This window comes from Bufo gargarizans, chromosome 4 (genome assembly GCF_014858855.1).
Source record: "Bufo gargarizans isolate SCDJY-AF-19 chromosome 4, ASM1485885v1, whole genome shotgun sequence".
Classification (NCBI taxonomy): domain Eukaryota; kingdom Metazoa; phylum Chordata; class Amphibia; order Anura; family Bufonidae; genus Bufo; species Bufo gargarizans.
Window position 1 is genome coordinate 323,763,018 of NC_058083.1, and position 27,375 is coordinate 323,790,392.

Genomic DNA, 27,375 nt, shown 5'->3' on the forward strand with positions numbered 1-27,375 from the left:
GATCCACAGGACCATTGCTGTATTGCCTAAGAGAGGCACAATGATGTAGTTCTCTTATACTGAGCTATATTTTGTATAAGTGAATTATTTTTATACTATGTCTATAACCTCTGCAGGATGATGGCAGAATATGAGAAATTTTTATTGACGCTAATAAAACATTCTTTGAAAGAGGACTACAAGTCTGTGTATGCAACATCGGCAATTAAAAGGGGTTGGCCACTTTCTGGCTACCTGTGACCAATGTGTAGGTAAAGTGACTATATAGCACTAACTAGTATAACCTTTGTTCGTATGCTGTGGTGTTTGCTGTATTTCATAAATAATGTCCCCTTGTTGGGCAAATCTGTGCTGTACACATAGAGGTCCTGTCCATAAGATGGCTGCTGATGACCAGACACATCACTCAGTCTCCTCCATTCAAACACACTGACCCTGCTCTAAACTCCCAACACTGCAGGTGCAGAACCTGCTCTAAACTCCCAACACTGCAGGTGCAGAACCTGCTCTAAACTCCCAACACTGCAGGTGCAGAACCTGCTCTAAACTCCCAACACTGCAGGTGCAGAACCTGCTCTAAACTCCCAACACTGGAATATTTAAAAGGTGAATGATTTGCCTGGTCACATGACCCTCCATCAGCAGCCATTTTATGGACAGGACCTCTGTGCGGACAGCACAAAGGAACTTGCCATCAAAGGGGCATGGCTTCTGAAATATAGAAAATTGTGCAGAATTATTATTTATTAGGTGCTATATACTCATCTTACATATAAGATTGGTTAACAGTAGCCAAAAAGTGGCCAACCCCTTTAATCTGTTTAAAGTTGCAGTACATGGCTAGCATGTTTAAGCACCTAAAACGTGATAGCATGTTTGCTTATCTTCTCTTGTTATTATATATAGTGCATTCAGCAGCAACCTCTGTATTGAAGGGCTCATTCAGATGAGCAGGGTTCACATCCAGGTACTGTCTGTGTCTAGAACGGACAGCACCCAGAGTAAACCCTGATCCATTAAAGTCAGTGTAGGAGAGTTATCAAAACTGGTGTAAAGGAAAACTGGCTTGGTTGCTCATAGCAACCAATCAGATTCTACCTTTCATTTTCCAAAGGAGCTCTGAAAAAAGAAAGGTGGAATCTGATTGATTGCTATGGGCAACTAAGCCAGTTTTCCTTTACACCAGTTTTGATAAGTATCCCCTAATGAGTCAATTCACATTTTCCTCACAAACCATTGCTGTGTGCCAAGAAAATAGCAGCATGCACCAGCCAAGACTCAAATGAACAGGTCAGCGGGAAAAACAGACAGCACATGGACGCCTTCCATGCAGTCTATTTAAAGGGGTTGTCGGAGTTCAGAGCTGTACCCTGACATACCCATAATTTCACCCAGGCAGCCCCCCTGATGTTAGCATACTCCGATGCTCTCCCTGCGCAGGATAGAGCAGGGCAAGGACTCTTATTTACAATAACACACTGCCGGGTGGAGGCTTCCGCCCAGCAGTGTGTTTGGGGACGTCACCGGCTCTGATGGGCGGGCTTTAGCGCTGCCCTAGCCATTTTACAGGCTAGGGCAGCGCTAAAGCCCACCCATCAGTGCCGGTGATGTCACCGGGCTCACTACTGGGTTGAAGCCTCCGCCTGGCAGCAATAAGGAGAGCCCGATTTGTCACCGGAACTCCAGAAAATGCCTTTTCCCCGCACGATTTAGTGCAGGGCAAAGGAGAGCATCGGAGCTTGAACTGCTCCGTTGCTCAAGCCAGGGGGGCAGCCTGGGTGATAATGGGGATATGTCTGGGTTCAGCTCTGAACCCGTACAACCCCTTTAAAGACTTGTCTGTGTTTCCCAGCTGGAACACAGACATGTTTAATGTCGCTTGTCTTAAAGGGCCCTAAAATAAATTTAGCCAAATCCTCTACTCAAATCTTTCTTCCAGTGAAAATAGGACAATGACAGTGACAATATCTCTCATATTGTGGAGACCACATGCCTGCATGTGAACATTGTTAATAGGAACATGGCTATGCAGATTAAGTAATACACATAAGGTATTGAGAATCTGTGCAATGATAATTAGGTAAGCACAGCTCCACAATAATTCTTTTGAAAGCTCTCCCTGAACAAGCTTACTGATCTGCCTCCAAACCATAGAGAAACAGCTGGGAAACAGGATGCAGTCATACCTCCTTTTCATGGCTCACAAATGACCTCAACTGCTCTACCAAAGTTTAGAAGGTCCTAACGGCTAGGTGGACCTTTGGGATATGTTAACAGGCTGTACCATAAAACTAGTAATGTCAAATTAAGTGCAAAATAATGGTCCGGAAGAAGAGATGAATAGTGTTTTTTATGTAATTAAGGAGGGGCTACACTGTGTGGCAGTAGGCCCCAAGTGAGGTTATAGTATGGCACTGATTATCTGTGCTCTAAACCCACCATATGGATGCTGTATGGCACTCTACTACTTGGACAGCATGTTGACTATTTATCCAAGAAGTTCATAGCATCATGGAAGTATATTTTATGTGTGTGTTAATGGTTATGTGTGTGTTATAGTTATGGTTGTTGCTGCCATGAAACCAAAGTCTGAAAATGCTTGGCCCTTTTTTCTTTAAAAAAATTTAAGGAGCATGCCATACTTGAGCATAGACAACTATGCGACTGCCACTTATATATGGCTTTAATTCTCCCCCCCCCCCCCCCCCCATTCTTTACAAATGTCTACATACACCTTTGTCCAAAACCATATACTGCCTGCTATAATCTTGCTAGGATCACTACCTATCCCCTTCTAGTTCTTCAAACTGTGTGCTCTAACATATAGGTTCATTGGACCTGCTCCTCAGGCTATATAATTAACTGTATCCACCAGAAATTCAGTGATATATTACCAGGCAGGTTATACATACTGGTCTGTTCAGAGTTTCCCTGTCAATAAACTTTAGGGCTGCCTATTATGCCATTTTATTGTCTTGGAATGTGATCAGCAGCAATCCAGTGGTGGCACTGGGCCAAGTGCAACTTCAGTTCCTTCTGCAAGAAATAAGCCTCTGCACAAATCAGGCGACTGTAGGAAAGGTTATTTAGGGCTTTCGGCAATGATTTACTACTTTTGTGGCCCGGGCAAAACCTATCAAGCTCCAAAATGTAGGAAACTCGAACAATGCTCCATAGGACTTGGTCGATGCAGGCACAATTGATGGACAAAAAAAATGTTCATCAGTTCTTCTGCAACTGGGGATTTTTAGATCTGGACTAATTCAACACTTGAGGTTATGACCTCTGCAACCCCATTAGTTAAAGTACTGTCTTGAGAATGATCTAGATGCGACAGGATTTCCAGCATTGGCACCTCTGTTCTTCTAGAATGTTTACTCGCTTGAGAAGGAACCATATCTATCATTAAAGGGAGTCTTTTACCTAAACTGACCATTATAGAACACTAACACCATGATCTGCATTATAGTCCCCATATTGGAATGCTACTTACCGTATAGCTGTCCGTCGCTTGTTTTCGCTAGGTCGCTTGTCCGCCCTAGGTTCTTTAGAAATCCAGCTCCAGCGCCGTTCACAAGATTCGCCACGCCTGCGCACTTCCTTCCCCATTATGGGCAGAGGCACAAGGCCGGCTAGATGTACGGGCCGGCACATGCGCATTAAAGGCTCTTGTGCCTCTGCCAATAATGGGGAATGAAGTGCGCAGGCGTGGCGAATCTTGTGAACGGCGCTGGATTTCTGAAAAACCTAAGGCGGGCCAGAGGGGTGAAAGGGGAGGGGTTTTTATATGAAAATAGACAAGGGGCCTGGGCACTGGCAGCTTGAACACCGCCCTCTGGCACCTTCAGAACCTAATTACCATATCGAATAAAAGTGTTTTTTAGCAAAAATAAGTGACGGACAGCTATACGGTAAGTAGCATTCCAATATGGGGACTATAATGCAGATCATGGTGTTAGTGTTCTATAATGGTCAGTATAGGTGAAAGACTCCCTTTAAATACTGGTATTGCTGCGTGTTTTTTTGGGGTGGTGATGTGTGCAGGATGTGAACAATGTTTGCATGGTAAGTCATCAACTATTGTTTCTTATAAAAGGGCATGTGTAAAACCAAGGTGTGACTGAGAAATAATTAGGTCTCTGGTATGCTTGTTTCACCAGGTTTTGTGTGTTTTGTCTGCTGTAGGTAGCACAACTGTCTGCTACATAAATTCATGACACATCAGAAGATCTTATGGACTGGATTCCCGTCATTACTAATTAAATGCTTGACTGTCAATAAATCCTAATTATTTCCCTTGATATACAAAAGCCGGTTGATGTGTACATCTGTATGTTGATGGAACAGTGACTATGATTGATAGCTAAAGCAGCGTACACAACTTGGCCGTGTATATGTGCTTTTGCACAGATAGCTTGCACACAGGATACTGCAGGTGACATGTAACCATAGCTCAAGGGCTTACTATGAGACACTTGTTGGCTTACATTTAAATGACTATGGAGCTTCAGATGTTCTTGATGTTTGTCTTTGTGTTAGACTCATGTTAAGCCGGTCACTTGCTTTTTGCAGTACTACAGCTGTGCTTCTTTGGGTAACATTGCTGCTAATCCAGAGCACCATAAAGCCATGCTTGCCATCGGGGACAAGTTCTTGCTTCGAATGCTGGTCTCTCTAATGTCTTCCTCGGTGCAGAAGGTAAAGTCCCTCACATAAGCAAATGTATCGCTGGATATGGTGTGCATGTAACTGTTCCAAGGGGTAGATTTCACTAGTAGCTAAATCCAGAACAAGGAAAGCTGCATTTACACGAGCCAATAAGGGTCCAGAAAATCAGTATGAGGACGAGGGATCCCGACAGAATCGTCCCATGTAAATCCACCTTAATATTATATACAGCTTTAGGGTATGTTAAATGTGTTCTCATGATAAGGCCTAGACAAAACTCTTCCAGATCTTTGAGCTAGCTAAAAGTGGCCATGCACCTTAGATAGTTGACGCTTGTTTAACCGACAGCTATTCTTGCCAACCACTCCCCTAATCCACTGCTACCATCATATAAATGCAAGTTTGGCTTAGATCTCTAAGGAAAAGGGAATAAGCCCCTACTAGACACCTGTAGCAGCAGGTGATTTTTCATGAGAAAAAAAGAATCAGGCATGTTGAAATTAAACATGCTTAGTCTTTTTTCCCGCTGACATCTGTCATCGGGGGAGAGGCAAGACACCTCCATATACCTTAGATGGATGTATGTCTAATGTGCATATGGACACCATGTTGTATTCACTGTGTATGGTGTAATGTGATCACATACAGTAGAATGATACAGCCAGTTAAAATTGTAGTCCAAAACCTTTAGAGGCTATGGACAACTTCGGAGGCAGTTTTTTATTATTATTGCAATGTTCTCATTTTGGGCCAATTTTTTTTACAATTGGGCTTTATGAAAACATTTCAGCAAATCTGCAAATACATATAACAGACAGCTCTACAGGAAAATGGCTGAAAGTTTTTAATAAAGACTAATTGAATAAATGATTTTTAGCCCAAAATCTGGAGAATGCAATAAAAAAAAAATGCCACCAAATGTGCTTATAGCCTTTAACCTACTCCCTCTGGTAGTAGAATGTTTGGTGTAAACCGGTTTGTCTCTTATTTTCTTCCTACTCAAATTGTACGTTTTATTTTTTATCAGGTCTCCAGTCAGGCATGTCTTTGTTTGAATAACCTGGCTTCAAGTGGTAAGGGATTTTATGTATTTTGTTTTATGAGCAAGAAGTTGTTTTATGCTCCACCTTGCAAAATTTGCAGTTCCATTTGCAAGTTGTTGGTTGTCTTTTTTTTGTATTTCTTTGTATTTTGTCTTCTTTTTGTGGTTAATGTACTATATATAAACCTGCTGTTTTGCTGCTGGCTTTATGTTTTCCACTATATTTCTTACAAAATAGTTTTGATCTATATGCTGTTGTAGTGATTATTATTTTATATTTTTTTAATCATTACTTCTGGAATCTTGTTGAACTTCAAAGCTGAAGTTCGGGCTCACCTTCTCAGTATGGACATCATGCCTTTAGTCCTTTCCCTGCTGAATTCTAGCAATAAAGATGTCCGACAAGCTTCCATTACTCTTCTGTGCACCATGTCTCATCCTCCAGGAAATATGGTAACTATATATGTGCTGTATATGGTGTTTTGTTATGTCTGTACTGTATTGCTTTTAGGTTTTCCTATAACACAAACATTCAGTTCCTAATTAAGGTAATATCCAAAATATAGTAAATGACATAGAATTAAAACTTCACTAGAAGAAAAAGGGCTCAGGAAGCTGCCATGTGGGGGCAAATGAAGTCCGTATGTGTCTTATGAGCGGTTGGTATTTCATGTGCCACAATATAGTGCCCTAGTAAGGCATTAGTATTCTCCCCAAGAAGCGTTGCAGATACACATAACTTTTTTTTCTCATGGATTTATATGAAATTCCTCTGTGTCTCCGGTTTGGGGCCATACTGATTTTCTGCAGTCTACAGACTTACAGATTCTCACAACACAAATGTATTCCTTTTTACTGCTTTCACTGAGGGTTTAACATATACGGTATACCTGAGAAAATGAAATTCTCTAATTTAGTCACCAGAAGTCAGAATAGCATGGAGAAGATAACAAGCTGAGGTGGAGCTCTAGGTTTTTGCCTAGTGAAGACTGATGCTGTTGTTATCTTAACCTTCCTGCATGTCTCGGATGTACTGTATCTTAGCCTTTAGCCTTTGCCTTGTATCTTAGACTGTGCTTCTAACCATCCCCTGTTTTATCTGTTGTGCTCAGGATGCATTGTTGTGTGAAGAAATGCTTCAACATTTAGCTATGCTGATGCAGATGGAGAGAGCGAACCCTGTGGTTGTTATACACGCATCCTGCACAATCCAGAACCTAAGCCAACCAGAGAACATTGAGGTATGCATCAGAAATGCAATTTTTATCACCTATTGGAGGCACTATTCTATGAAAGACCACAAGGTAGTGGGGTAAGTCAAGGACATTGGAGGAGATTTATCAAAGCTGATGTAAAGTAGAACTAGCTTAGTTGCCCATAGCAACCAATTTTTTATATTGTATCATTTTCAATTGTTATATACACTGCCTGTCCAAAAAAAAAGCCGCCACCTGGATTTAACTAAGTAAATAGTTATGAGCCTCCTATTGGATAATTACTGCATGGGCGATTATCTTTCAGCTGGCAATAAGTTTTTTAACCCCAACTGGTGCAATAAGCTGCTTCTTATTTCTTAAACAACGATGTCGAAAGACACCTCTCGTGGTCGTGGAAAGATGTTAGTCTGTTTGAGAAGGGTCAAATCATTGGCATGCATCAAGCAGAGAAAACATCTAAGGAGATTGCAGAAACTACTAAAATTGGGTTAAGAACTGTCCAACACATTATTAATAACTGGAAGGATAGTGGGGATCCACTGGATGAAATGTGTCGGGAAATAAATCCTGAATGATCGTGATCGGCGATCACTTAAACATTTGGTGAAATCAAATCGAAGAAAAACAGTAGTAGAACTCAGGGCTATGTTAAATAGTAAAAGTAAGAGAATTTCCACACACACAATGCGCAGGGAACTCAAGGGATTGGGACTGAACAGCTGTGTAGCCATAAGAACACCACTAATCAGTTAGGCAAACCAGAAAAAAAGGCTTTAATTTGCTAGGTAGCATAAAGATTGGACTCTGGAGCAATGGAAGAAGGTCATGTGGTCTGATGAGTCCAGATTTACCCTGTTCCAGAGTGATGGGTGCATCAGGGTAAGAAGAAAGGCAGATGAAGTGATGCACCCATCATGCCTAGTGCCTACTGTACAAGCCTGTGGGGGCAGTGCTATGATCTGGGGTTGCTGCAGTTGGTCAGGTCTAGGTTCAGCAACAGTATGTGCTCCAAGAATGAGGTCAGCTGACTACCTGAACATACTGAATGACCAGGTTATTACATCTATGGATTTGTTCTTCCCTGATGACACGGGCATATTCCAAGATGACAATGCCAGGATTCATCGGACTAAAATTGTGAGAGAGTGGTTCAGGGACCATGAGACATCATTTTCACACATGGATTGGCCACCACAGAGTCCAGACCTTAACCCCATTGAGAATCTTTTTTTTTTGACAGGCAATGTAGTATGCAACTGTTTATTATAATTGATATTTTGGGTGGAATTTGCTTCTGGCAGTGTAGGGATTTAAACTGACCATACACATCAGATCTGTGTCAGACAAACATACCAATTTCATCTGATCCTCTTGATTGTCGCCCAATGGCTGATGTCAGAGGAGATAAGGAGCGGGCATGTTGGATTTCGACACCTGAACCTTTTGTTCTTGAAGGCAAACTTTCTCCCTATACACACACATACCAAGCATGCATATGTTTGGAAGGAATGGGAGATATAGCTGTGGCCAAACAGGTCTCTTGTGTGTATGGCCAGCGTTATTTACCTTCAGCACCTGTGAGTGACCAGTTTCCTTTTCCACAACTTGGTCAGTCCGCTCCGCTCAGTTACGTATTTTAAGTTTCTGAATTTCAGCATGTTCTACCATTTAGATTTACAAAACATATATTCACTACTGCACCATAGAAATTGATTGCAGTTCACAAGCTAGTGAAACTTGAGGGAGATTAAGCAAATTTTACCCAAATATTACTCTTTTTTGGGGGGGGGGGGGGGTTTACTTTTCAAGCAAGATAAAGCGATCCAGCACACTATCTTGTGGCACAACACTGCATGTCTGACCAACTCATTTCAAACCCTCTGGTTCTTAATAATGTCCCCTGGCCATGATTAACCCCTTAGTGACCACCAATACACCTTTTTACTATACAGTATACAGTAATCGTACAGACCCAGAGAATAAAGTTATCATGTTATTTATGCTGAAAGATGAATACCGTAAAAACTCAGCGGCAGTTTTGTTGTTCCCCCCTTCCCCGCAGAAAGTAATAAAAGTTAATCAGTAAGTTATAGGCACACTAAAATGCTGCCTTTAAAAACGACAACTTGTCCCGCAAAAAAAAGCCCTCATACGGCCACATTGATGAAAAACTAAATAAGTTATAGTTCTTGGAAAGTGATGATGAAAAAAAAAAATTGCTTGGTCACAAAGGGGTAAAGAACCACAGGGTTTGAAACGCGTAGAAAAGACATGTGGTATTGTGCTACATGGTGTCAAAGCCTGTTGATTTTATCAAGAAGCTTAGGAGTGCTGGATCACTCCAGATTTTCTATGCACCTAGCAGGTGTTGATGCTGTCATCCATTTTAAGAACGGAACCTTTTTTTTTTTTTTTTTTTTTGCTATTTTGTCTGCCAGGTTATTGTAAGGAGCCAGTGCTTTGAAGAATTACTGCTTTCACTTCTTGATCCGAACAATGAAGAGGAATCACTGCAGTATGTTGCATCCTGCCTTGCAGAGCTAGCTACCAGTGGTAGGTTTTTACAATTTCTGTTGCACAATAAAAGTCATACCTAATGTTGCAGGATGAGAATGATAGTGTGTGTAATATATACAGTCGTGGCCAAAAGTTTTGAGAATTACATAAATATTGGAAATTGGAAAAGTTGCTGCTTAAGTTTTTATAATGGCAATTTGCATATACTCCAGAATGTTATGAAGAGTGATCAGATGAATTGCATAGTCCTTCTTTGCCATGAAAATTAACTTAATCCAAAAAAAAACTTTCCACTGCATTTCATTGCTGTCATTAAAGGACCTGCTGAGATAATTTCAGTAATCGTCTTGTTAACTCAGGTGAGAATGTTGACGAGCACAAGGCTAGAGATCATTATGTCAGGCTGATTGGATTAAAATGACAGACTTGACCTGTTAAAAGGAGAGTGATGCTTGAAATCATTGTTCTTCCATTGTTAACCATGGTGACCTGCAAAGAAACACATGCAGCCATCATTGCGTTGCATAAAAATGGCTTCAAAGGCAAGGATATTGTGGCTACTAAGATTGCACCTCAATCAACAATTTATAGGATCATTAAGAACTTCAAGGAAAGAGGTTCAATTCTTGTTAAGAAGGCTTCAGGGCATCCAAGAAAGTCCAGCAAGCGCCAGGATCGTCTCCTAAAGAGGATTCAGCTGCGGGACCGGAGTGCCACCAGTGCAGAGCTTGCTCAGGAATGGCAGCAGGCAGGTGTGAGCGCATCTGCACGCACAGTGAGGCGAAGACTTTTGGAAGATGGCCTGGTGTCAAGAAGGGCAGCAAAGAAGCCACTTCTCTCCAAAAAAAACATCAGGGACAGATTGATCTTCTGCAGAAAATATGGTGAATGGACTGCTGAGGACTGGGGCAAAGTCATATTCTCCGATTAAGCCTCTTTCCGATTGTTTGGGGCATCAGGAAAAAGGCTTGTCCGGAGCGCTACCATCAGTCCTGTGTCATGCCAACAGTAAAGCATCCTGAGACCATTCATGTGTGGGGTTGCTTCTCATCCAAGGGAGTGGGCTCACTCACAATTTTGCCCAAAAACACAGCCATGAATAAAGAATAGTACCAAAACACCCTCCAACAGCAACTTCTTCCAGCAACAGTTTGGTGAAGAACAATGCATTTTCCAGCACGATGGAGCACCGTGCCATAAGGCAAAAGTGATAACTAAGTGGCTCGGGGACCAAAACTTTGACATTTTGGGTCCATGGCCTGGAAACTCCCCAGATCTTAATCCCATTGAGAACTTGTGGTCAATCCTCAAGAGGAGGGTGGACAAACAAAAACCCACTAATTCTGACAAACTCCAAGAAGTGATTATGAAAGAATGGGTTGCTATCAGTCAGGAATTGTCCCAGAAGTGGATTGAGAGCATGCCCAGTCGAATTTCAGAGGTCCTGAAAAAGAAGGGCCCACACTGCAAATACTGACTCTTCGCATAAATGTCATGTAATTGTCGATAAAAGCCTTTGAAACGTATGAAGTGCGTGTAATTATATTTCACTACATCACAGAAACAACTGAAACAAAAGATCTAAAAGTAGTTTAGCAGCAAACTTTGTGAAAACTAATATTTGTGTCATTCTCAAAACTTTTTGCCACGACTGTGGCATGTTCAAGGCCCCATTCACATGAGCGAGTTTTCCATGCAGTGCAATGAATCTCCAGTTGGATAGGGAGGAAGGAGGGAACTGTGGGGCTGTGATCTCATTCGATGCTGCCAAAGCTTTTGATAGCGTCAAGTGGGATTATCTTTGGGCAGTTTTGTCCAAAATGGGATTTTCATAAACTGGGTACAACTGCTCTATAACCAACCTACAGCTAGAATTAGAGTAAATGGAGGGATTTCTCCAGCGCTGGAACTAGAAAGGGGGACAAGGCAGGGCTGCCCACTGTCGCCTCTCTTATTTGCTATAGTGATAGAACCGTTGGCTTGCCTCCTTAGAGCCAGGGCCGTCTTTGCCGCAGGGCAAAAGGGGCAGCTGCCCCGGGCCAGCTGCTCCTGGGGGCCCAAGGGAGCTCCGTTTCCCGATTCACTATGCAGTCTTCTTCAGAACAACTTACAAGCAAGCACTCACCTTACACAGGCAGACCTGCCACTGCCGCGCCAGGAGGAGGAGGTAGGTAGAGGCTAGAGCTGCACGCATATTGACTTTATTTATATTAGAAATTTAGACCGGTCAGGTCACCGAATTATTAATTAACCCTTACCCCATTCATAAATTAGTGGGGGATTATTATAGAGACGGCCCCAGCCCCAGGAGACTTACGGGGTTGGGTTCTCTCTGTCTGCTGCTGAACTGTGGCCTGGGGCCACCCGGCCACATTTGCTAATCTTTTCTCAGGGCAGGGGGGCCCTCATGCTGTGGTGTGGACTGCACATTTTCACTAAGGAATATAGTTTAACCATTTATGTGCAAAAGAGAAAATAAGAAGTCAGCTCCAATCAGATATCTCTGCACATAGACCAAGAGTCTTGGTCTATGTGCAGATATCTGATTGGAGCTGACTTCTTATTTTCTCTTTTGCACATAAATGGTTAAACTATATTCCTTAGTAAAAATGACCCCTCCACACCACACCATGAGGGCCCCCCTGAGCAAAGGGTGACACCAGCCATAGCAACGCCACTGCCTCTATCTGTAAGTCGCTGGAGTGCACGGCAAGCTTGCTTTTCTGAAGGAAGTGGAACTGTGAACTGTCTGAACTCTGAATGGCTGTACAGTCAGTAGTGGCATGTGACACATGTGGCAATAATAATGTGTCTGCTGGCCTGCAGCCTGGTAAAGACCTGTGTCATGTCATGTGTGATGTGCATCCCAATTATGCCATACATACGTGTGCAGATACTGGTCCTGTACTCCTGTGAGGCTGCAAGGCAGTGGTGTGGCCCACTCCTGAGACTGCATGTGCTTAGGCCTCATGCACACGGCCGTTGTTTGGGTCCACATCCGAGCCGCCTTTTTTGCTGCTCGGATGCAGACCCATTCACTGTGTGTTGTGGTGGAGGGAGTGATTGCATGCTAGGGTGTGTGAAGGCGAGATCCGTGAGGCCCAAGTAAATTCTTGCCCAGGGTCCAATCAATATTAAAGACGGCCCTGCTTAGAGCCACATCGATTTTCCGGGGCCTTAAAAGTATATAGCTATATGCAGAGGATATGCTGCTATATGTAGGTGACCTGATCTCTTCCGAAGACCCTATTATCTCACTTATCTCTGAATTTGGCAGGCAGTCTGGACGGCTTATCGACCAGAATAAGTCTGTGATACTCCCATTGTCCCCGGTCCCGGAAAATTTCTGTCTTGATCATACTAAACCCAGGGTAGTATCCTCATTTAAGTATCCCCATAGATACATACCAGATAATTTACTGCCTCTAAGTTTAAAACTAAGGCTGCCCTGTGGCATAAACTGCCCATATCCCTAGTGGGTAGGGGTAACCTAATTAAAATGGTGCTGATGCCGCAACTCTTATATGTGCTCCATAATGCTCCACTATGGATCCCTACACATTATTTTTACAAACTACAGCAAATATTTTGGTTCCTGTTGGGAAAAGATAAGAGAAGTAGAATTAAATATGAAACTCTACAGAGGGCCAAGGATGCGGGTGGTTTGGCGCTGCCTTACCCCTTATTATACTTCCTTTTAGCTCAGCTGCAACACTTATAAGGATGGAATACGGCGGGGGGGGAGTGGGGTGAGGAGGTAGGCTAGTTGCATAGGCGTCTGGTTGTTATTCGCCACTAGCAGTCCTGGAGGGGGATGTAGACCCTAGGTTTAAATCTGCTCCAATTCTGAGGCTTATGAGGAGGGTGTAGACTAAGGCTAGAGAGATCTTGGGTATCTCAGGACTGTTGAATATTTCTCCCATCTGGAATAATCCTCTTTTACCTGAATTATCCCAATTTACAGAGTACTCCCAATGGCGAATGAATGGAATTTGGAATATTGGCCAGTTATACTCCCAATTATACTATAAGCAGTTTCAGAAGCTGTGCTCTTAGTTTGGACTCCCCTCCACACATTTCTATAAATACCTGCAGCTGAGGCACGCATTGGATGCGCAATCCAGGCTTTCCTCACTACAGTACACGACTAATCAGACGCTTGATGCCGTGGTGGCAACAGGATCAGTAAAGGAGGCTAAATTCAAAAGTCTATTTTTCATTGCATGAGGACTACTTGAAAAAATTCCAGACTCAGATTAAAGCAAAATGGGAAAAGGATGTGGGAACAATTGCTGACACCCAGTGGGAAGAAGTGCTCGCATTAACCCAAAATGTATCCCTTTGTGAAGCAGCTAGGCTATCGCAGCTGTTTATGCTATATAGAGTATATAAAACCCTGGTATTTCTCTATAAAATTGGATATAGAACTGATTCCTGCTGTCCGAAGTGTGGGGAGGCAGGGGCTGACTTATTTCACATGTTGTGGAGCTGTGATAACCTGAAAGTATACTGGCATGACGTTGTACAACTAATAAATAAAACACACAGTGCAAACTTTTCCCCTGATCCTAAAATGTGTCTGCTTGGTATCTTTGATGCGGACAGCTTACAGCCACCTACAGTGGATATAAAATGTCTACACACCCCTGTTAAAATGTCAGGGTTCTGTGCTGTAAAAACATGAGACTAAGATAAATGATTTCAGAACTTTTTCCACCTTTAATGTGACCTATAAACTGTACAACTCAATTGAAAAACAAACTGAAATCTTTTAGGTGGAGGTAAGAAAAAAAAAAACAACTAAAATAATGTGGTTGCATAAGTGTTCACACCCTGTTATAACTGGGGATGTAGCTGTGTTCAGAATTAAGCAATCACATTTAAAATCATGTTAAATAGGAGTCACCTGCCATCTTTTAAAGTAAAGTTCAGCTGCTCTAGTTGGTCTTTCCTGAAATTTTCTTAGTCGCATCCTACAGCAAAAGCCATGGTCCACAGAGAGCTTCCAAAGCATCAGAGGGATATCATTGTTAAAAGGTATCAGTCAGGAGAAGGGTACAAAATTTCCAAGGCATTAGATATACCATGGAACACAGTGAAGACAGTCATCATCAAGTGGCGCAACAGTGACATTACCAAGAACTGGACGTTCCTCCAAAATTGATGAAACAACAAGATGAAAACTGGTCTGGGAGGCTACCAGGAGGCCTACAGCAACATTAAAGGAGCTGCAGGAATATCTGGCAAGTACTGGCTGTGTGGTACATGTGGCAACAATCTCCCGTATTCTTCATATATATGGGCTATGGGGTAGAGTGGCAAGACGAAAGCCTTTTCTTGCAAAGAAAAACATCCAAGCCAGGCTACATTTTGCCAAAAACACATCTGAAGTCTCCCAAAAGCATGTGGGAAAAGGTGTTATGGTCTGATGAAACCAAGGTTGAACTTTTTGGCCATAATTCCAAAAGATATGTTTGGCGCAAAAACAACACTGCACATCACCAAAAGAACACCATACCCACAGTGAAGCATGGTGGTGGCAGCATCATGCTTTGGGGCTGTTTTTCTTCAGCTGGAACTGGGGCCTTAGTTAAGCTAGAGGGAATTATGGACAGTTCCAAATACCAGTCAATATTGGCACAAAACATTCAGGCTTCTGCTAGAAAGCTGAACATGAAGAGGAACTTCATCTTTCAGCATGACAACAACCCAAAGCATACATCCAAATCAACAAAGGAATGGCTTCACCAGAAGAAGATTAAGGCTAGGTCTACACGATGACATTTGTTGCGCAACATTTTGTTGCACCAATGTCACGTGACAATTTTTATAATGGCAGTCTATGGTGTCGCACTGCAACATGCAACTGCTACGACTGCGACGCGACAGTCGCAGAAATCCATTTGAGATGGATTTTTCAGCGACTGTCGCGTTGCAGTCGCAGCATGTCGCATGTTGCAGTGCGACACCATAGACTGCCATTATAAAAATTGTTGCGCGACATTGGTGCAACAAAATGTTGTGCAACAAATGTTGTGTAGACCTAGCCTAAAGTTTTGGAATGGCCCAGCCAGAGCCCAGACCTGAATCCGATTGCAAATCTGTGGGGTGATCTGAAGAGGGCTGTGCACAGGAGATGCCCTCGCAATCTGACAGATTTGGAGTGTTTTTACAAAAAGGAGTGGGCAAATCATCTTGCAAAGTCAAAATGTGCCATGCTGATAGACTCATACCCAAAAAGACTGAGTGCTGTAATAAAATCAAAAGGTGCTTCAACAAAGTATTAGTTTAAGGGTGTGCACACTTATGCAACTATATAATTTTATGTTTATATTTTTCTTCCCTCTACCTAAAAGATTTCAGTTTGTTTTTCAATTGAGTTGTACAGTTTATAGGTCACATTAAAGGTGGAAAAAGTTCTGAAATGATTTATCTTTGTCTCATTTTTTTTACATCACAGAAACCTGACATTTTAACGGGTGTGTAGACTTTTTATATCCACTGTATTATTATAGGTATTAATAGAATGCTATACCAAGCACGTAAAACACCTGCAGCAAAGTGGATTCAGCTGCTTCCTCCAGTTATAGCAGAGTTTATTGCTAGGTTAAATGTAGGGATTCTATTGGAAAGGGGGGTATATCTCAAACAAAATTGCCTTTTTTAGAGTATTTGGGGTCTCTGGATAGACAGATCCGGAGTAAGTGGTCCTTGGCTGGCTCTTAAAAGAGGCATAGTACGCATTATGGGATAACATTGCTCAATGTGTTAGGTGAGTGGAGGCTATTGATGGAATGCTGCCGCTGCCCCTGGGGGGTGCCACCGCCCGTGTTTTCTCATTAACTGACAAAGAAATGTATGCTATTCTAGCCTGCTGCTATTTATGTACGGGTTATATTGGCTAAAGACTGGTATGTTTTCTGTCTCAGGGGGAGGGATTTGTTGTTGTTGTGGGATTGCACTCACGGTTTATTCTTTGACTAATTATGATTGAATTGTCTACTTGTATCTTGTGATCTGAAGTGCACTTGTTTTGTACATGTTTTATAAAAACGAAAATCTTTTAATCAATAAAAATTATCTGATAAAAAAAATAATAATAATAATAATGTGCAGTGATAGCTCTTACAAGGGTGCTGCCACACCTGTTGTGATTGATTCTATGCCTTTACATATCTTTCACACAAGTTCTTGGATATATATAGTGTACTGGTCACAATAAGACTTTTCACTGTTGTGCATGTACCTTTGAGCCGGATTAGGATTATTCTGGATGGGCTGTGGCCACAGTTTTTAATAGATACCGGTATATTTTTTGTTTTCTTTTAGCGTTCAATTCAGGCTTGGTTATATTTCAGTACATACTAGGAACGTATACCTCTAATAACTTAATTGTCGTGTGTGCCCCATGTTATAGTTCCCTTTAAAAAAAGTTTTCATTTATAAATATAAATATATATATATATATATATATATATATATATATATATATAAAAATATAAAAATTCAAATAAAAAAATAAAAAAACATTAATAAACAAAATACACATCATGGGCATTGCTGCATGAAAAACACCCGTACTATTAAAATATAAAAATATTTATCCATACAGAAAACAGCAAATCATAAAAATAGTCAAAATGATCACCTTTTTTGGTCTCCTTCTCCCACAAAAAAATTAAGTAAAAAGTGATCAAAAAGTCGTAGACACCCCAAAATGGTATCAATGAAACGTACAGATTTCCCCACAAAAAATTTGTTCTCTGAAACATGGGCATGATGACCATTTGGTCGTGTGAATGAACCTTAAGGGGAGTGAGGCGTTTTTAACAATGGAATTGTCTGTATTGAGCACCAGGGGCATCACTGGAGTGGAGCTTAAACCTCAAAAGCCCACCTCCTCCTGGTGCTTCAGTGCCTCAGTTGGATAAAAATAAAAGTACAAATTTCTCCAAACGCCTGCCCCTACAAATACAAGTATCGTTAACCTCTGCAGGATCAACCCTACCAGGCCATATGCCTGGTTTGATCCTGGTGACAGAGCTGCTTTAAAGACTATTACAATGGGGATACAGTCATAGTGGAGAATTGTTCTGTAGGGAGAAGGTACATAAGAAAAGCCTTGGTTTAATGGTTTATGAATGTACCAATAAGATTTGACAATTTCATTTGTGTCCGTTCTGCCATATTACATTAGCCTGTATGAAAAACATGTCCTATGCTTAAAGGGGTTTTCCCATCTCAGACAATGGGGGCATATTGCTAGGGACCCGCACCTACAATGAGAACGGAGGGCGCACTGCGCATGCGCAGCCACCCTCCATTAATTTCTATGGGGCCGCCTAACATAGCCGAGCGCTGGCTCGGCTATTGCAGTTTACCCCATAGAAATGAATGGGAGAGCATGGGCTGCGCATGCGCGGTGCGCTCCCATTCACTTCTATGGGAGCAGCGCTTGGTGGTGGACAGACCCCGGGGTCCTCCAGCCACAGCGCTCCCCACTTCGTTCTAGTTGTAGGTCCCACCGGTGGGACCCGCACCTATCAGACAATGGGGGCATATCATAGCAATATGCCCTCATTGTATGCAATGGGAATACCCCTTTAATGTTAAAGCCTGCATCTTATAAGCTGTGTCCATGCTGTAACATGTAGATTAAGCAGAAATACATTAAATATTTAGAGGGCCACAATGGTGGAGTCCTGATACCTTGGGTCCCAAGAAGTTCCTCTACATTGCACTTGAGAATAAGAAATGTGAATCATTCATGATGGAGATCCTGGGGTCCCAGATGCTAGAACACACTGGCTGTGTAGAATAGGACTATACAAGTATTATACAACTAGTCGGTGGACTCTTTATTTTCCAGACTTCACACGGGAGCAGCTGATTAAGAGGAAGAATGAAGCACTCATCAGGTGCCTGGTGAGGTTGGCAGCGTTCTTGGAACACAAAGAACTCTCCTTTCAAGCGGCCACAGTTATCAAACAGCTGTCACATGGCGGTAATGTACCTAGAACTGTATCCAACATAAAACAATGTTATCCTTCCCATGAATATGTCACCTTCCAGGGAGCAGAAAACCTAGAAAGCAGCTGCATGCAAGTTATTGCTAGTGGAAAGGCAAGGTGACTGATTTGTGCACAGTGGCCCAGATTTACTGTCGTCTGACCAAAACAGTGTTAGTGCATCTAGGGTTTCTATACATTTTGCAACTGTTAGCAAGCTTACAGGAAAGCAGGTGGAGCGTCACATTAAAGGGTGGAGTCTAAGATGTCCCATTTTGCGCCAAAAGTCCAGCGCAATTCTGGCATAAAAATCTGTCTTAACGTAAGCCAACCAGTAGTTTTATAGAGTCTGTGAAAAGTGCCTGTCCCTGCATCACATTTATCATCCAGCCTGAGCTCCTGTGATAACTGTGGTGCCGGTTTAGACAGTCGGTATATAAGCTCACGCCATCCTTGTAAATCTGGGTCAGTGTGTATACTAGCCAAGTACATAACTGTATGCTCCCAGTGTCCTTACAAGGCATGTGACCACTAGGGATCTAACAGACATAAGAAACACCATACTTCATTTTAAATTCATTTAGATTACCTAAACATTTATTTTCCCCTCCCCCCATGTTCTTAAAGTGCTACTCCTAATAAAGCTAAACATTACAAGAAGAGCGGAGCACGGTCACATGTCCGTATAGGCGGATTATCCATGCATGCTTTACATATCCAATCCATGCATCAGTGCAAATTGGTTTTGAAGGGTAGTGCAAAGCATTAGATACATCTTGTGTTGCCTACTGTCCACTATCCAGAAACATTAAAATTAGAAAGTTCCAGTTCCCTCTGATTAAACCCATGTTCAACCCAACCAATGATACTAAGGAAAGCATTGGGCCCTTTAAATAAATGTGAAAAGCTCGTACTTTCTACTTCCAAGAGCACTGCACTGGCAGAAACCAGCAGTCTGTTCATCCAGTTCACTGAAAATATGGAATGAATGTTCACCTAAACACAACATACAGTTTTCTGAATATAAGTGGCCATATTGAATGTGTTAATATCCCTGTATTAAAGGGGTTGTCCCATGAAAAATATTCTACAGTTTTCAAACCAGCACCTGGATCTGAATACTTGTAATAAAAAATTTACAGAGACAGAGTTATTCAATGAAATCTGTCTGTATAGCGCCACCTGCTTTTTTTTTTTTTTTTCTTATTTCTTTGTCCCGCTGACTGACAAGGCCGCACATGCTCAGTCTCATCCTTCTACTGCCTCCTGAGCTGTGATAGGGAGGACACACCTCCTGAGCTGTAATAGGGAGAAGGACACGCCTTCTGAGCTGTGATAGGAAGAAGGACACGCCCCCTGAGCTGTCAGCTAGATATAAATCTAGCAGAGCAATGAACGGGGAGATCTTTGGATACATGTGAGGTACAGGGCTGGTTCTAGCTTTGTAGTGTCATGTAGTATATGATGTCTGATTATTATTATTTTTTTACATTAATCATGGGATAACCCCTTTAAGTAATTCCTCCCTTTACTAGACGACCAAACCCCTTTGGTAGGTAGGGTATAGACCTCTACTCTTAGTACCTTTTAATGAGAGAGGGTTAGCAGCAAATAACAAATACAGTATTTAAAAGTATAATAATCTCATTTGATTTTTTTACTATAGGAAAAATTGCAGCAGATTTAAAACCAGTAATGAAAGAAGTCCAAGCCTACCTCATGAGTTTCCTCAGTCACTCAGAGCTGAGATTTCAGCAGATGGGAATCGCCACCCTATGCTCTTTAAGTGAAGGTATGCTTGGTTTTGCTTCGTCTTTCTCTGTGCTGTCTAGTTGAATGCAGTCTCTTGAGTATAAGCAATGCTACCGTACGCTCTTCATAGTTATTACAGAGAAAAGGTCCAGGAAAAATGCCTGCCCACCTCTCTAATCACTACTTACCTTCAGAAATCGTTACATAAATGCCTGTCAGTGATAGTACCAGCACTTATAAACTCAGACAAAAGTAAGAAATGCAGCTAATAAATTGCTTATCAATTTCTTTAAAGAAGACCTGTCTGCTGTTTTAGTAACAACTTGAATTCTCCACATAATCTTTTTATATAACTAAGTTGTGCCATTCCTCTATTATCCCTACTAGAAGTTTATGAATGAATTGCCAGCAATCTGCAATAAAGGTCCAGATGCATAGTGTCAGACTGGGCAGGGACATCCCCCAACTGGTAACACCCAGATGGGCCTGTATTGCAGATTTCTGCCATTTTGTTCATTCATTAACTTCTAGTAAGAAGTTAATACGTATTCTGCTGTCTGCAAATTGCGGATCTGTAAAATACCGATGACGTCCGTGTTTTTGGAAGATCCATTGACTTCAATGCTTTCAGCATCTGTATGTCAGTTCCAAAATGCAGACCACAGACTTATTAAAGTTAATGGATCTGCAAAAAAATAAATACATATGCAACATGTGAATGCACCCTAAGAATAGTAAAAGAGCTACAGTTGTGTTCAAAATAATAGCAGTCAGACATCACTAACCTGATCAATCACTGTTTTTGGTAGAAATGATATTTCTACATGGCAAATAATTTACCAGCAGGTGTAGTGGAGTAATAGAAACCCAACAGTCATGACATGCATGCTGCTGATTCACTGTAATTCAATCACTTATTGAAAGGGGCATGTTCAAAATAATAGCAGTGTGGAGTTCAATTAGTGAGGTCATTCATTCTTTGAAAAACAGGTGCCAATTATTGCCCTTATTTAAGGAAGGAAGGCAGCAAATGTTGTACATGCTGGTTACAGTGCATTTCTCTCTGAAATTCTGAGGAAAATGGGTCGTTCCAGACATTGTTCAGAAGAACAGCGTACCTTGATTAAAAAGTTGATTGGAGAGGGGAACACATATAAAGAAGTGCAGAAAATGATTGCAAATGCTTTAAGGCTACTTTCACACTAGCGTTCGGGCGGATCCGTTCTGAACGGATCCGCTCATAATAATGCAGACGGAGGCTCCGTTCAGAACGGATCCGTCTGCATTATTTTTAGCATAGAACAGCTAAGTGTGAAAATAGCCTAGTACGGATCCGTCCAGACTTTCAATGTAAAGTCAATGGGGGACGGATCCGCTTGAAGATTGAGCCACATTGTGGCATCTTCAAACGGATCCGTCCCCATTGACTTACATTGAAAGTCTGGACGGATCCGCACGGATCCGCACGCCTCCGAACGGCCAGGCGGACACCCGAACGCTGCAAGCAGCGTTCAGCTGTCCGCCTGTCCGTGCGGAGGCGAGCGGAGCGGAGGCTGAACGCCGCCAGACTGATGCAGTCTGAGCGGATCCGCCTCCATTCAGACTGCATCAGGGCTGGACGGCTGCGTTCGGGTCCGCTCGTGAGCTCCTTCAAACGGAGCTCACGAGCGGACCAGCGAACGCTAGTGTGAAAGCAGCCTAAAATGGCAACCAAAACCTAAAAGACATGGAAGAAAACGAAAAACTACCATTTAAATGGATAGAAGAATAGCCAAAATGGCAAGGACTCAGCCAACAATTAGCTCCAGGAAGATCAAAGAAGGTCTAAAGTTAGGGTCCATTCACACGTCCGTATTTTTCCTTTCCAGATATAAGTTTTGTTTTTTGCGGATCCGTATTTCCGCAAATACCTTCTGTTTTTTTTTTTTACAAATGTGCATCTGAATCCCTCCCGTGTTTCCACCAAAAAACGGTAGGAGGAATATATGGTGCTAGGGTATAAAAAAAAAAAAAATAAGATGTTAAAAGCCTCTTGCACGTGGTCCGCAATGCAAGGGTACCGATCCACGATCCGCATCCGATTGTCCATTCTGCCAAAAAATAATTACTTTAGGGACTCGCAAGAGAATGAGGACCCTTGACGTGGGCTAGCGGGCTGAGGTATTTTGTAAAATCCAAATGTTTATAATAGTTTGGTGTAAATACCTTCTAATACCTCATTTCTAATTACATCTTAAAAAAATATATCATTTTAATGTTAATTAAAATTGGTGTCTGGGTTCACAGTTAAACACAAACTAGTTCCATAAAAAAATAAAATAATAATGGGATATATCTGGGTTCAGCTTTGAACAAGAAAACCACCAGACGTAATCAGGCCCGCAATCCACAAAGAATAAACTTCTTTGCAGACAAGGTAAGTATATAACTTTAGCATAACCAGCCGTTTTGCGACAGTTCCGTGCATTGGGGAACGCAATTTGAGTTCCCCAATGCACGGTGAACAGCCATGCGGCAACCGGGACGGATCGAGACCCATTCAACTTGAATGGGTACATGATCCGTCTGCACCATTAAAGGGGTTGTCTGGGTTTAGAGCTGAACCCAGGCATACCCATAATTTCACCCAGGCAGCCCCCCTGATGTTAGCATCAGAGCATCTCATGCTCTAATGCGCTCTCTTGCCCTGCGCTAGATCGCTCAGGGCAAGGGCTCTTTTGTTTACAATAACACACTGCCGGGGGGAAGCTTCCACCCAGCAGTGTGTTCGGTGATGTCATCGACTCCGATGGGTGGGCTTTAGCGCTGCCCTAGCCGTTAGGGCCCTAACAGGCTAGGGCAGTGCTAAAGCCCGCCCATCAGTGCCAGTGACACCACCGGGCTTCCTGGCAGCCCCATGGAGAGCCCGATTTGTCACTAGAACTCCGGAAAATGCCTTTGCCCTTCGTGATTTAGCGCAGGGCAATGGAGAGCATCGGAGCATGAACTGCTCCGATGCTCAAGTCAGGGGGGGCTGCCTGGAGTTATGTCCGGGTTCAGCTCTGAACCCGGACAAACCCTTTAAAAAATAGAACTAGTTTGAAATTTTTTGCGGTGCGGAGGCACTAACAGAAACACTACGGAAGCACTTGTTCCTCTCTCTACTGTGGAGGAGCTGCAGAAGATTGGTGCAATGTAAATGCACCTGTCTCCTCCTCTAGTGATCAGCAGATTTTTGGGAAGAAATGCTACCATTCCTTCCCAAAAATCTGCTAATCACTAGAGGAGGAGACAGGTGCATTTACATTGCACCAATCTTCTCCAGCTAATATATATATTACTCAGAGACATTTATATAGAAACATATAGCAGTTTACTTAAAAAAACAAAAAACAAAAAAAACAATTTACAAATCATAATTCCCTGGTAAATGGGCCAGGGGAGCTGGGTCTTTGACCAACGGTTTGACTGGGACCACAATATTCACTCAAATACCGTTGGACAATGGGTGGCTTGTGAGAAGCAAAACATAGCAGTACATAACATAGTAACATAGTATAAGGCCGAAAAAAGACATTTGTCCATCCAGTTCGGCCTGTCATCCTGCAAGTTGATCCAGAGGAAGGCAAAAAAAAAAAACCTGTGAGGTAGAAGCCAATGTTCCTCACTTTAGGGGAATAAAAAATTCCTTCCTGACTCCAATCAGGCAATCAGAATAACTCCCTGGATCAACGACCCCTCTCTAGTAGCTATGGCCTGTAATATTATTACGCTCCAGAAATACATCCAGGCCCCTCTTGAATTCCTTTATTGTACTCACCATCACCACCTCCTCAGGCAGAGAGTTCCATAGTCTCACTGCTCTTACCGTAAAGAATCCTCTTCTATGTTTGTGTACAAACCTTCTTTCCTCCAGACGCAGAGGATGTCCCCTCGTCACAGTCACCGTCCTGGGAATGAATAGATGATGGGATAGATCTCTGTACTGACCCCTGATATATTTATACATAGTAATTAGATCTCCCCTCAGTCGTCTTTTTTCTAAAGTGAATAACCCTAATTTTGATAATCTTTCAGGGTACTGTAGTTGCCCCATTCCAGTTATTACTTTAGTTGCCCTCCTCTGGACCCTTTCCAGCTCTGCTATGTCTGCCTTGTTCACTGGAGCCCAGAACTGTACACAGTACTCCATGTGTGGTCTGACTAATGATTTGTAAAGTGGTAGGACTATGTTCACATCACGGGCATCTATGCCCCTTTTGATGCAACCCATTATCTTATTGGCCTTGGCAGCAGCTGCCTGACACTGGTTTTTGCAGCTTAGTTTGCGGTTTATTAAAATTCCTAGATCCTTTTCCTTGTCAGTGTTACCGAGTGTTTTACCATTTAGTATGTACGGGTTACTTGCATTATTCCTTCCCATGTGCATAACTTTACATTTGTCAGTGTTAAACCTCATCTGCCACTTATCTGCCCAAGCCTCCAATCTATCCAGATCGCTCTGTAGTAGTATACTGTCCTCTTCAGTGTTAATTACTTTACACAGTTTAGTGTCATCTGCGAAAATTGATACATTACTATGCAAACCTTCTACAAGATCATTAATAAATATATTGAAGAGAATAGGGCCCAATACTGACCCCTGAGGTACTCCACTAGTGACAGTGACCCAATCTGAGTATGTACCGTTAATAACCACCCTCTGTTTTCTATCATTGAGACAGTTATTTACCCACTTACAGACGTTTTCTCCCTGTCCGAGCATTCTCATTTTATATACTAACCTTTTATGTGGTACAGTGTCAAACGCTTTGGAGAAGTCCAGATACACGACATCCATTGATTCGCCGCTGTCAAGTCTAGAACTTACCTCCTCATAGAAACTGATTAAATTAGTTTGACATGACCGATCCCTCACGAAGCCATGCTGATATGGCGTTATTTGCTTATTTCCGTTAAGATGCTCTAACATAGCATCCCTCAGAAAACCTTCAAACAGTTTACCCACAACAGATGTTAAACTTACCGGCCTATAGTTTCCAGGCTCTGTTTTTGGACCCTTTTTGAATATTGGCACCACATTTGCTATGCGCCAATCCTGTGGGACATTCCCTGTCAGTATAGAATCTGCAAATATCAGAAATAAGGGTCTGGCTATGACATTACTTAATTCCCTTAGGATACGGGGGTGTATGCCATCCGGTCCTGGCGATTTGTCTATTTTAATCTTTTTAAGTCGCTGTTGTACTTCTTCCTGGGTCAGACAGGACACTTTTAATGGGGAATTTATTTCAACATTCAGCATTTCATCTGACCTTTTTTTCTCCAATGTATTCACTGAGGAAAATAAACTAACAGCTTTGGTTTCTCCTCGTCGCTCTCTGCGACTCCCCCCTCATTACTCTTTAAAGGGTCGACACCTTCAGAGTTATACTTTTTAACATTTATATAATTGAAAAACATTTTAGGGTTAGTTTTACTCTCTTTGGCAATTAATCTCTCGGTCTCTAGTTTGGCTGCTTTTATTTGTTTTTTGCATGTTCTATTTTTTTCCTTATAGTTTTTCAGTGCTTCCGTGCTACCCTCCTGTTTTAGTGTTTTATATGCTTTCTTTTTGTCATTTATTGCTTTCTTTACAGTTCTGTTTATCCACATTGGTTTCTTTTTGTTCCTTAACCTTTTATTCCCATACGGTATGTACCTCTCACAATGAGATTTTAGGATGCTTTTAAAGATATCCCATTTTGTGGCTGTATTTTTATTTGTGAGGACTTTATCCCATTTAGTTAGGCCTATGGCCACTCTTAGTTGGCTAAATTTAGCTTTTTTGAAGTTTGGTATTTTTGTTCCTCCCTGTAGAAACGCTCTTTTAAATGATAATTGGAAGGTTATTACTTTATGGTCACTAGCCGGAGGAAGATATGGCACCCAATTTAACATCAGATCTCTTGCTCTATCTATACTATGCACAACCTTTTGAGGCTCTTCAGGCCCAGCAAATAAATCAATCAGTGTTGCCACATTTGAAATGCATTGTGTTTTTCGTTCCACAGGCACGCGGTTTAAGTAAGGAGGCAAGCTTTTTAAAGCAGTTTCCTCCCATACTTAAAGCATGAATTTGATTTCGATTTAAATATTTGAGCACACCATTGTGCACATCTATGTGTGCTCAAAAATCTAGATCGGAATCTGACGGCAACTGACGGTGCCTCCTTCGTGTGCCTGAAGAACATCTCTCTGGTTCAACAGAAACAGGGGCGCGCTCAGCAGATATTTCTGGTTGTTCCTCCTCTATTGTCTGCAATCCTATATCCTCCTGGGTCTGATCTGAAGGATCTTGAGGTTGCCTCAGAAACTTGTTCCAATATAGGAACTTGTGGATTTTGCTGTATTTCTGGTGGTCTTGATTCAGAATCGCCACTTTCTGAGAGATTGTCCACTGTGCTGTAAATATAAATAAAAATATTAAATTTTTATACCATTTTAAATGTATGGTGGGCAAATTTGCAATTACATCATATCTGTATTTTTATTTAATTTTGTATTTACTATATTTAAACATTTAAAATCAAATTAATAGACTCAGAACCACTTGGTTCTTGAAGATCCAGTGGGTCTGATGGTTCTACAGCAGGAGAGTGGAGGGCTGTAGTGGGGAATGCTGCCACCGCCAGACATCCTGAACAGGGAGGTGGGTGGTGGGGGCTATATATATATATATATATATATATATATATTTTTTTTTTTACAGATTACAAGGTTCTGTTTACCACTGTCACAAACTTGACTTAAGGTCTCTTTCACATGACCAGATGCTGTGCGGGTAATCCGCTGCGTGAAAGAGTGCCAGGCCCTGTTCCGGACATGATTGATAATGTTTTTTGCCTCTCTGTGACCTTTTTACTACAAATCACAGTGACAACTTTATCTCACTGTGATTTTGTAGTAAAAATATCACAGAGAGGCAAAGAGCATTATCAATCATGTTAATGCTCCGTGTCTCTGCTGTCCAGAGCGGGGCTTGGCACTCTTTCACGCAGCGGATTTCATGCACGGCATCCGCTCGTGTGAAAGAGCCCTAAGGGGTTTAATATAAATAAAATTTACTTAGGATCGCAAATCCATGATAGGCTTCAAAAATTTAAGCTGAGATGTGTACAATTATGTTTTTTTCACAAGAGATCCATCACCA

At 42.0% G+C, this 27,375-nt stretch overlaps 1 protein-coding gene across 1 annotated transcript in view; it reads left to right on the top strand.

Moving 5' to 3' along the window:
* LOC122936251 (vacuolar protein 8-like) overlaps window positions 1-27,375 on the top strand; it is a 65,203-nt gene that overhangs the window by 25,629 nt on the left and 12,199 nt on the right. Inside the window, exons 7-13 of the mRNA XM_044292367.1 lie at window positions 4,573-4,698; window positions 5,696-5,741; window positions 6,030-6,163; window positions 6,823-6,951; window positions 9,366-9,480; window positions 18,314-18,448; window positions 20,119-20,244. Of these exons, the coding sequence (XP_044148302.1) occupies window positions 4,573-4,698; window positions 5,696-5,741; window positions 6,030-6,163; window positions 6,823-6,951; window positions 9,366-9,480; window positions 18,314-18,448; window positions 20,119-20,244 (811 nt within the window). The remainder of the gene's footprint in view (window positions 1-4,572; window positions 4,699-5,695; window positions 5,742-6,029; window positions 6,164-6,822; window positions 6,952-9,365; window positions 9,481-18,313; window positions 18,449-20,118; window positions 20,245-27,375) is intronic.